The sequence below is a fragment of the Amborella trichopoda genome, chromosome 10 (assembly GCF_054954075.1).
Source record: "Amborella trichopoda isolate Santa Cruz 75 chromosome 10, AtrichopodaSantaCruz75HAP2 v2.0, whole genome shotgun sequence".
Lineage (NCBI taxonomy): Eukaryota > Viridiplantae > Streptophyta > Magnoliopsida > Amborellales > Amborellaceae > Amborella > Amborella trichopoda.
This window is the reverse complement of record NC_142345.1, coordinates 33,994,302-34,006,136: the sequence shown is the minus strand read 5'-3', so window position 1 is coordinate 34,006,136 and position 11,835 is coordinate 33,994,302. Positions and strand designations below refer to the sequence as shown.

The following is an 11,835-nucleotide window of genomic DNA, read 5'->3' as shown; positions in this document are numbered from 1 at the left end:
ATGGCACTGTCAGGCATAGACCATCTCCAACGGTCATGGAATAGCAGATCATACATTGAATTCACTGAGTAGAAGCCATCTAAGTCAATCTCCCAAACAACCTCATCAGATGCATTCTGCGAAACATATACTTCCTGAAGAAGTGTTAACAATCCAATGTATTCCTGAAAAATCTGATCTGAAATTCTATTGTAGGGGAGAAAAATTTTCCAAACAATATGATTGCCCCTAATTTCAAAAATATTAGAAATTACGGCATTGAGATTATCCATACACTGAAAAAGTAATTGGAAGATATATTTCAAAGGAGAATATCCTAACCACTTATTATGCCAAAAGGAGATATTACGGCCATCTCTGAAATTCCATCGGATGTCCCTTTAGAAATATATTGTCCTTATGGGAATATATTGTCTATGAAATATATTACTGGCGTAATACATTATTGCATAATACATTACCTGCAAATGTATTGTTACTGTTTGGGTAGTATTTAGATGCAACCTGGAAATACATTGCTATTGTTTAACTATGTCTTAAAGAAATATGGGAAATGCATTACCAACATTTTACCAGCACTTGCCTATAAACTATCATTTTTTTCTTTTTTATCACAAAATTTCATTGAAATGTGGAATTAAAATCAGCATCACACTATTCCCAAAAGATTTTCTAATAATAACATCATCACCATTCCAAAAAGATTTTCTAATAATAACTTGTACCATTCTAAAGTCATCATGAGACCATTTTTTACTTATTTTGCATGCCTTTGGCACTTACATTAAGCAATGTTTCAAAAAGCAGACCCTCAATGCCAGCGGCCACCTATGCGGTTCTGGGTTCCTGAGCACATCGCCCAAGCCTAGGCGTCCACAAAACGCGAATATCCCTGGGCACCCAGGGACCTGCCTAGGTGGCCGCCGAGGGCCTGCGCCCCGCCCAGGGTCGAAAATGCCCATCGTTGAGGGTATTTTTAGGTCATTTTGTTAATACTAAAGGTATAAAATTGTGGGTTTTAGGTCATTTGAAACCTAAAACCCATTAGAGCCTATTTTAGAGAGAAAAAATCCAAGAAAAAATAAATTATACTGGGTCGTTTAGGTTCAGGCGGCCACTTAGGCGCTGGGTGGCTTGGACCCCCGACCACCTAGGTGTCGCCTAGCGCTTTTTGAAACATTGACATGAAACTATATGTATTCTAACATGATTAGACTTTTGTTTCAACATGATACGTCATTGAAATAATATGATTGGAATAACATGATTTTATTGTGATAAGCCTATTTTTATTTATTTTTTATAGAAGTCTTTCAATGTCTCTCTTTATAATTTTAAATGAATAATAAATTTATGATACCAAATTGAAAATTTTATGGTAGTTAAAAAAAATGGGAAGAAGTTTGATTAGTAAACTAGAAATTTGGGTAAATGCAGTAGAAATTTTGAGGCATTGAAGGAGACTAAAGATGTATCTTATTTCAATTGACCTTTTAGTAATCTCTTATGAGGATTATAATGTGTGAAGATTTTTATTAATAATGTGTTGTATAATTTCTCATTGATTACCAATTATTATTTTTGTTATTTTTGTTTTTACATGAGAGCTGATGGCTTAAGATAAGGGTTACAACCCAGTGTTTCAAAAAGCCTTAGGCGACACCTAGGCGGTTGGGGGTCAGGTCGCTTAGCACCTAGGTGGCCGCCTAGACCTAAGCGGCCCAGTATAATTTTTAGTTATTTATTTTTTTGGGGTTTTCTCTCTCTAAAATATGCTCTAATGTGTTTTAGGTTTCAAACCCACAATTTTATAGTTTTAGTATTAAAAATGACCCAAAAATACCCTCAACGAAAGGCATTTCCACCATTGGGTGGAGCGTGGACCCTGGGCCGCTGCCCGGGCGGGTTCCCGGGCACCTAGGTGGTCACCCAGGGATATATGCTTTTTTTTTACGCCTAAGCCTCGGCAATGTGCTCAAGACCCCAAAACCGCCTAGGCGGCCGTCCAAGCGCTGAGTGGTCTACTTTTCGAAACATTATTTCATGTAAGTGCCAAAGGCATGAAAAATAAATAGGAAATGGTGTCATGTTGACTTTAGAATGGTACAAGTTATTATTAGAAAATCTTTTTGAAATGGTGATGATGTTATTATTAGAAAATATTTTGGGAATGGTGTGATGATGACTTTAATTTCGCATTTCAGTGGAATTTTGTGACAAAAAAGAAAGAAATAATAGTTTATAGGCAAGTGCTGTTAAAATGTTGGTAATGCATTTCCCATATTTCTTTCAGACATAGCCAAACAGTAACAATGTATTTCTCAGGTTGCATTTAAATACTACCCAAATAGTAACATTACATTTGCAGGTAATGTATTATGCAATAATATATTACGCCAGTAATATATTTCACAGACAATATATTTTTAGGTATCCAAATCTATTAGAAGGAACATATTAGAAGAAAATATGAGATTTAACCCTTCAACTGTAAGAAAATGGAAATAAATTACACAAGATTTCCCCAAAATATATGAAATCTATTATGATCAGAATGGCTGTGAAATCCATTACACGCTTAATCTAACTACATGCTTCTCCTACCCAAAAATCCTCTATCTCCTGCTATTCTCCCTCTCATGTGCCCATCCATTTTCCCGCCATTCTGCCTATCTCTTGCGCATATCTATTTCTACTTTCACTCTCTAAACTTCTTCCTCTCTATTGTGCCCATCGATTCTCCTATCATTCTCCCTCTCCCTAAACTTCAATGTGGACATCCATTTCTACTTTCTCTCTCTAAACTTCTCCCTCTCTCTTGTGCCCATCCATTCTCTCCCTATTCTTCCTCTCTCATGCGCACATCCATTTCTACTTTCTCTCTCTAAACTCCACTTATAAGTGTTTGCACATATTGTGAATGTCTATTTCTACACTCTCATACGTGTTTGCACATACTGTGAACGTCCATTTCTACACTCTCATACGTACATCCATTTCTACATCCTTTTGTTCCCAATTTGGACAGCAGCAGTATTTCAATAAGCGAACCGCCTAGCTCTTGGGCGGCCACCTAGGAGGTTCTAGGGTCCTAAGCACATCGCCTAGGCCTAGGCACCCAAAAACATCGGATATCACTGGGCGCCCGCTCCTACGCCCTGCTCAGGGTGGAAATGCCCGTCATTGAGGATATTTTTGGGTTATTTTTTTAATACTAAAGGTGCAAACTTGTAGATTTTAGGTTCATTTGAATCTTAAAACCTATTAGTGCCTATTTTAGAGAGAGAAAAACCTAAAAAAAAAATATACTGGGCTGCCCAGATTGTGGGCACCCGCATGGGTGCTCGCCTAAGCGCTGGGCGGCCTAGACCCTCGACCGCTTTGGTGCCGCCTAGCGCTTTTTGAAACACTGACATGAAATCGCATTTATTCTAATATGATTAGACTTTGGTTTCAATATGATAATTCATTGGAATAATATGATTAGAATAACATGATTTTATTGTGATAAGTTTTATTTTTATTTATTTGTTATAAAAGTATTTCGAATGTCTCTCTATAGAATTTCAAATAAAAAATAAATTTATGATACCAAAGTCAAAATCTTTATGGTAGTTAAAAAATGGGAAGAAGTTGGATTAGTAAACGAGAAAGTTGGGTAATTGCAGCCAAAAGTAATACCTCTTATTTGGATTATGTTGTGTGAAAAATTTTATTATGATTGCATTGTGTAATTTCTCATTGATTACCAATTATTATTTTTATTATTTTTGTTTTTATATGAGAGCTAATGGCTTAAGATGAGGACTACAACCCAGTGTTTCAAAAAGCGCTAGGCGCAATCCAGGCGGTTGGAGGGTTTAAGCCGCCCAGCGCTTAGGTGGGCGCCCAAAACTTGGGCAACCCAGTATAATTTTATTTTTTTTGGTTTTTCTCTCCATAAAATATGCTCTAATAGGTTTTAGGTTTCAAATAAACCTAAAACCCATAATTTTGCACCTTTTAGTATTAAAAGAATGACATAAAAATATCTTCAACGAGGGGTATTTTCACCCCGGGGCGGCTGCCTGGGAGGGTCCCGGGCGCCTAGGCCCAGGGATATCCAGGTTTTTTGGGCGCCTAGGCCTAAGCGATGTGCCTAGGACCCTAGAACTACATCGGCGGCTGCCCAGGCGTTGGGCGGCCCGCTCTTTGTATGTTCCTAGGACCCTAGAACTACCTCGACGACCGCCCAGGCGTTGGGCGGTCCGCTCTTTGAAACACTACTTCATGTATGTGCCAAAGGCATGCATGCAAAATAAGTAGGAAATGGTGTCATGATGATTTTAGAATGGTACAAGTAATTATTAGAAAATCTTTTTTGGAACGGTGATGATGTTATTATTAGAAAATCTTTTTGGAATGGTGTGATGATGACTTTAATTCCGCTTTCAGTGGAATTTTATGACAAAAAAAAAGAAAGAAATAATAGTTTATATGCAAGTGCTGATAAAATGTTGATAATGCATTTTCCATATTTCTACTAGACATAGCGAACCAACAGCAATGTATTTTCGATGTTGCATCTAAATACTACTCAAACAATAACAATACATTTGCAAGTAATGTATTACGCTAGTAATATATTTCACAGACAATATATTTCTTTGTATCCAAATCTATTATAGGGAAATATATTACAAGGAAATATGAGATTTAACACTTCAACAGAAAGAAAATCGAATCAAATTACACAAGATTTCTTCAAAATACTATAAATCTATTACACACAGAATGACTGTGAAATCCATTAGGCGCTTAAGGTTAATCTAGCTGCGTGCCTGCTCACATCTTTTTCTACCTTCTCTCTAAACTTCTCTTTCCTGTGCGATCCATTCTCTCGCCATTTTCTCTCACTCCGGTGCACATGCATTTCTACTTTCTCTCGGTGCACATTTTCTCTCTCTAAACTCCTTTGCACATACTGCGAACATCCATTTCTACACTCATGCACACATCCATTTCTACATCCCTCTATTCCCAATTTGGGTTGTAGTAGTATTTAAAAAAAGTGCACATCCATTCTACTTTCTCTCTCTAAACTCCTTTGCACATACTGCGAATATCCATTTCTACCATCATGCACACATCCATTTCTACATCCCTCTATTCCCAATACGCCTGGGAAGTCTACATCCCTCTATCCCCAATACGCCTGGGCAATCGCCTAGGAGGTTCTGGGGTACTGAGCGCATCGCCTAGGCTTAGGTGCCCAAATAAATGGATATTCCTGAGCATAGCTGCCAAAAAAAATGGATATCCTGGGCACCTGCCTTGGTGCCCAGGAACTCACAAGGGAACTTGCCTAGGTGACTGCTTGGACGGCCGCCTAGAGCTTGCGCCGCGGAAATGCCCCTCTTCGAGGATATTTTTTGGTCATTTTTTTAATACTAAAAGTGCAAAATTGTAGGTTTTAGGTTCATTTGAAACCTAAAACCCATAAATGAATCTAAAACCCATTAGAGCCTATTTTAAAGAGAGAAAAAAAAAAAAAAACTTATACTGGGCCGCCTAGGTTTTTGGCTCCTGCCTAGGCACTAGGCCACCTAGGTGTTGCCTAGCACTTTTTTAAATACTGACGTGAAATCACATGTCTTCTAACATGATTAGACTTTGGTTTCAACATGATAAGTCATTGGAATAATATGATTAGAATAACATGATTTTATTGCGCTAAATTTCGAGAGAGCATGAGTACAGACATTGAATGTAAAGAGAAGAAGAGAGATAACACAAGATTATGGAGAGAGAAGAAGAAAGATAACACACGAATTACGTGGTTCAGGTCGAAGCCTTACGTCCACGAATCCAAAGCTCAATAGCTATATCTTCACTATTTGGATAAAAGATTATATAAATATCAGGCCTCTATACATAAAGGACAAGGAAAATATTATGAGGCTTATTACCAATAACCAACTTGACCAAGCAATTTGACTTGGTCTATCTTCAACACTCCCCTTCAAGTTCATAGAGTGAAGCGAAGTGCCCAACTTGCCAAAATGAAATTGGAATTGGAAGCTTTTTTTTGCTCGGCTCTTTCGAGAGGATGTTTTTTTGTGTGGCACTGGGGCTGGAGGTTTTCTTAGGCGAAGGTTTTCTTTTGCATAGCACTGGGCCCAGAGGTTTTCTTTTGCGCAACACAGAACTTGGGGCCGAAGGTTTTCTTTTGTACGGTGCGACACTTGGGGCCGGAGGTGCAAAAGAACTTGCGGCCGAAGGTTTTCTTTTGTGCGCCATGACACTTGGGGCAGGAGGGTTTCTTTTGCATGGCACAACACTTAGGGTCCGGGGTTTTCTTTTACGCGGCATGGCACTTGGAGCCAGAGGTTTTCTTTTGTTTTGATACTATGTTAAAGTTCTAGAGAGCATGAGCACAGACATTGAATGTAAAGAGAAGAGGTTTTCTTTTGCGCGGCACTTGCAGCCGGAGGTTTTCTTTTACTTGGCATGACACTTGAAGACAGAGGTTTTCTTTTGATCTGATACTATGTTAAAGTTCGAGAGAACATGAACACAGACATTGAATGTGAAGAGAAGAAGAGAGATAACACAAGATTATGGATAGAGAAGAAAAGAGATAACACAAGATTTACGTGGTTCAGGTCAAAGCCTTACGTCCATAGATCCAAAGCCCAATAGCTATATCTTCACTATTTGGATAAAAGATTACACAAATACGTACCTCTATATATAGATGACAATCACAATGAATCTTGGAGATAGGGGAAAATAATATGAGGCTTATCACCAATAACCAACTTGACCAAGCAATTGATTTGGTCTATCTTCAACATATTGTGATGAGCCTTATTTTTATTTATTTTTTATAGAAGTCTTTCAAATGTCTCTCTATATAATTTTAAAGAAACAATATATTTATGATACAAAATTCAAAATCTTTATAGTAGTTAAAAAATGGGAAGAAGTTTGATTAGTAAACTAGAACATTGGATAATTTTAGTAGAAACTTTTGAGGCATTGGAGGAGATTAAAAGGTATCTTATTTCAATTGAGCTTTTATTAATCTCTTATGAGGATTATGTTGTGTGAAATTTTTTATTATGATTGCGTTTTGTAATTTTTCATTGATTGTCAATTATTATTTTTATTACTATTGTTTTAATATGAAAGCTGATGGCACATGAGGGCTACAATCCAAATTGGGAATAGAGGGATGTAGAAATGGATGTGTGCATGAGAGTGTAGAAATGGATGTTTGCAGCATATGCAAACACTTATAAGTGGAGTTCAGAGAGAGAAAGTAGAAATGGATGTTTGTAGTGTGTGCAAACACTTATAAGTGGAGTTTAGAGAGAGAAAGTAGAAATGGATATCACAGGAGAAAGGGATAATGGCGGGAGAATGGATGTCACAGGAGAGAGGGAGAAGTTTAGAGAGAAAGTAGAAATGGATGTGCACATGAGAGAGGGAGAATGGATTGGCACTAGAGAGAGGGAGAATCGAAGGAGATAGAGGAATTTTTTTGGGTTAGAGATGCGGGTAGTGATTACCCATTAAGCGCATAATGGATTTCACAGCCATTTTGCGTGTAATAGATTCCATATATTTTGGAGAAATCTTGTATAATTTATTTCCATTTTCTTACTGTTGAAGTATACCCGAACATGGTAAATCTCATATTTCCTTGTAATATGTTTCCTGTAATAGATTTTCAGGTACCCAAATGGCCCATGTATCAAAGATTTACATGAGTTAATGGACCTCCAACAATAAGACATCCCCTTGTATCATTTTTCAATCCAACCCACATTTTATATATATCATCTCCATACTTAGCATAAATAACTTGATACCACAGGTGATCTTTGACGTTTAAATTTCTCCACTCCCATTTACAGAGGAAGGCCTGACTAACATTTCTAATTTTCTTTATTCTTAATCCACCTTCCTTCCTAGGCGTGCATAACCTATCCCATCGAAAAAGATGATACAGTTTTAAATTTTCAAAAGAACTCAGGATGAAGTTTCTTATTTAAGATTCAATTTTCTTGGCTACCTGAGGAGGAATCTACAATAAAGACATCTGATAAATTAGTAAGTTTGACAAACATGCTTTTACTAAGGTAGTCCTGCCTCCCAGCGAGAGGTATTTATACTTCTACAAATCAAGCTTAACTTGTATCGTTTGGATCATTTTATCCCCAACAGTCAGAGGTAATCGTCCATCTAAAATTGGCATCCCCAAATACATAATTGGAAAAGCTTTCATCTTACAACCTAGTGTCTCAGCAATTTCAAGGACCAAAGAATCATTACAATTAATACCAATCACTGTAGATTTCTCAAAATTTACCTTAAGCCCCAAAGCCACTTCACAACAATTCAAGAACGTAGCAATATTTTCAACTTGGTCACATTTAACCTCACAGAAAAGCAGAGTATCATCAACATATTGTAAATGCGAAATACAATAACCATCATTAGGCATAAGAAAGCCCATAACATGCCCTTTAGCTTCAACATTATGAACAAAACGACTGAAGCATTCCGCATAAATGGTGAACAAAAAAAGGGACAAGGGATCACCTTGGTGAATCCCTCGCGAGGCTCCAAAAAAACCAGATGGGCTTCCTTTGAACAATACCAAAAAATGTGCAGAGGATTAGCACCCATAAATCCAATTTTTTCACTTCTCACCAAAGCCCATATTTTTCATAATTCCTAAAAGAATGCTTCATTCAAACCTGTCATAAGCTTTTTCCATGTCCAATTTGATCACAATCCCAACACTACCACTCTGAATTCTCGAGTGAATGTACTCCTGTGCAACAAAAACACTATCAGTAATCATTATGTCCTTGATGAAAGCAGACTGGGGCCCTGTGATAATATCCGGTAATACCACTTTAAGTCTTTCTGTAAGCACCTTAGCGATAATTTTATAGAGACTCGAGAGAAAGCTAATGGGCTTAATATCACTAAGGTTTACAATTACAGACTTTTTGGGAATGAGGGCTATAAAAGTGGAATTGACCCCTCTAAAGAGCTCACCTCTACGCAGGAAACTACAAACCATCTTCAGCAACTCACGACAAACCAAATTCCATAATTTGTGGAAAAAGAAGACTGAAAAACCGTCAGGAGCAAGTGCCTTATCACCAAGAAGACCGAAGACAATTTTTTTTAATTCTTCCATAGAAACATCTCTCTCAAGAAAAGGTATCAAATTAGACGGAATACATTTAAAGCCCACTCTGATTAACTGCGGTATAACCTTTACCTCAGTGGTGAAAGCTTTTTTGAAACGACTAATGACCGCACTAGACATCTCATTTGCATCATCAGGATCAAGTTTATAAATCAAAAGCCCAAAGACATCATGCTGACGTCTTCGAGCATTTGCCATGGCATGGAAAAATTTGTGTTTAAATCTCATTCCTTTCCCCATTTGACCCAGAACATTTGCTTTCAATACACCTCTTCTATGCTTCTAAGCTCATGTAACTCATTTATTTTAGAGTTTCTTTTCAAAACCAACTCCTCAGACAAAACTCATGTATTTTGAACCATAGAATCCACTTTTGCTAAGCAATTGAGAACTTCATCAATTTTCTTTATCACATGAAATCTCCTATCATTTTTCCAAGCAATAAACTTATGCTTCACACTTAAAAGCTTCTTGTGGAGTTGAAAATCCAAAGAGCCATTGGAAATAGAATTTTCACTAGCACTTTTGATAAGGTCAACTATCTCCTCTGCAAGCCAGCCAGCTTTAAACCCAAACGGTTTAGGCCCTACAGGAAGACTTTAGAACACGATAAAATAAGAGTATGATTAGAGGAGAGTCTAGGTAAAGCCTTGACCGAAGCAAGGAAGAAGAATTCAAACCACTCCCTAGAAACCAAAAATCTGTCAAGTTTAAATATGGATAAATTTAAAGAGCTGTTATTTGTCCATGTAAAAATTGTGTCTGAAATTGGCAAATCTAAAATCTAACAAGGCATGGTACTCAATAAATCTATTAAACAGACACATATCAGACGTAATGGATCCACCATAACTACTCTCATCAGGTCATCTGATAAAATTAAAATCCCCACCCAAACAAATCGGGTGATTGAAATTATTAATGAAGTTTGACATATCATTAATGAATATTTCTTTTTGAGCCAAACCTTGAAGACCATAAATATTAAATAAACCCTACCAAAAGTCAGAGTCAAGCCCCATAAAACCAACCATAAAAAAGTTTTCTTTTTTAACAAAGCAAAAAGCCTGCAGAATAGTATGATCCCACAGAATCCATAACCAAGCACCCACAGAGTCAATCCTCAAGAAATCTACTGACCTTGGGCCCCAAACTTCACTGGCACCAACAATGGTGGGGCTAGGGAGTTTAGTTTCCTGCAGAATAAGTAATAGGCTCAAAGTTAGAAACAAAAAACATGACATCTTTCTTACGATTGAGGTCGCCCAAACCCATACATTCCAGGATATAATATTCATGAAAAAGGGTTAGCAGAGGAAGAACCTGGACTGTCCCTGCTCGCATCGAAGAAGACCTCTTCAAGGATCATAGCTTCCTTCATGGTATCATCCAAGATCTCTTCCCTATCCGACGACAGTCCCAAGCTGACCTCAATAACCTATTCATCAAAGATAAAAATGCCTCTTGTAGCCAAATTAGCATGCGAAATTCCCCATGCTTGCAACCTCACCGAGGACCTTGTACCCTTCACCAGATATTTTCATTTGGCTTTAGTTTTACCCCCTACAGTGGTAGCAGTCTTACCTACATTCACCGACTTCTTGTTCCCAACATTTTTCTTTCCAATCTTCTCAGCCTTCTTCACAAGAATATCCTTCAAAATCTCTCCAATAAGAACATCAAAGTCCATTCCACAATAAGAGATGATGGAAGAAATCAAATTCTCCTCGGTATTACTCTGGGACTTCATCTCAGGAGTCAACCACTAGACTCTACTTCTGGAGCAATAGAGTTAAGGGTTTCGACAACAGGGATTGCAGCAGAAAGTTGCAACAATAGAGGCCTATCCTCTTGCCGTAAAACATTAACGGGGTTGGATGCAGCCACTTCCACCATTGCAAGATCGGAATTTGAACCAAAGGATCATCATCCATATCAGTTTGAATACCTTCTTCCATCAGCTCAGGAACAAATTCTCCATCCTCTAAATCTAAGAAAGCATCCCCCTCATCAAGCACCACCATAGCCAAATGGTTGACCGCCCGTGCATCGAAAGCAAGCTTAAGTGAAGAGCAAGGCTTCCTGGCAGCATGACGATGAAGAGGGGATACATATTGACCACCGAGAGCAATACCAGATGGAGGGCTAAAGAAGAGCACTGGCTATGACTTGCCACAATGAGAGCAGCAATCCAGAAGAACCAGCTGAAATTGCTAGTTTTGCAAGCACCGGAGACCGTCTTCTGGCCTTCCACCGGCCGGTCTCTTTATATGTTTTTCCTTAGAAAAAAGAGCTCTCTCTCTCTCCAAAATCGGGCACCTTTATTGCTATGGTGGTGATGATTACACCTCGACTTCGAGATACGTGCAAGAGAGAGAGATCCTTCCCTGTGTGAATATGCGTATTTGTGGTCTTTGTATGTTCTGTGCGCAAGAAGCTACTTAAAAGCGTGCTACCCTGTAAAAATTTTCATGTGCATATTATCCATCAATAATTCTTAGCATTTGATTAATTATCTTACTTTTTTGTTTCAGTCAAGGGTTTAGTTGTATCAAAGTCAAGCTTTTGATTTTTCTATAGATAGTGGGGTATGCTGGTCATTTTTATATAAATTTTTTACACAA

General features: G+C 37.9%; 1 protein-coding gene across 1 annotated transcript; it reads right to left on the bottom strand.

The window, feature by feature from the left end:
• Positions 1 to 8,324: 8,324 nt before the first annotated feature.
• LOC148780165 (uncharacterized) lies at positions 8,325 to 11,623 on the bottom strand. The gene is made up of 3 exons (XM_088849472.1): positions 10,535 to 11,623; positions 10,352 to 10,407; positions 8,325 to 9,808 (listed from the first exon to the last, which is right to left on the bottom strand). Exons 1-3 carry the CDS (start codon positions 10,553 to 10,555, stop codon positions 9,556 to 9,558), a joined length of 330 nt encoding a protein of 109 aa, XP_088705598.1. The 5' UTR covers positions 10,556 to 11,623; the 3' UTR covers positions 8,325 to 9,555.
• Positions 11,624 to 11,835: the final 212 nt, after the last annotated feature.

Coding starts and splice junctions, on each gene's coding strand:
- LOC148780165 (XM_088849472.1), bottom strand. CDS start 10,555: ATGCGAGCAGGGACAGTCCAG. Junction 10,408..10,534: donor TGCGAGCAGGGACAGTCCAG/GTTCTTCCTCTG, acceptor CTTATTCTGCAG/GAAACTAAACTCCCTAGCCC. Junction 9,809..10,351: donor AGTGAAGTTTGGGGCCCAAG/GTCAGTAGATTT, acceptor CGTGTTCTAAAG/TCTTCCTGTAGGGCCTAAAC.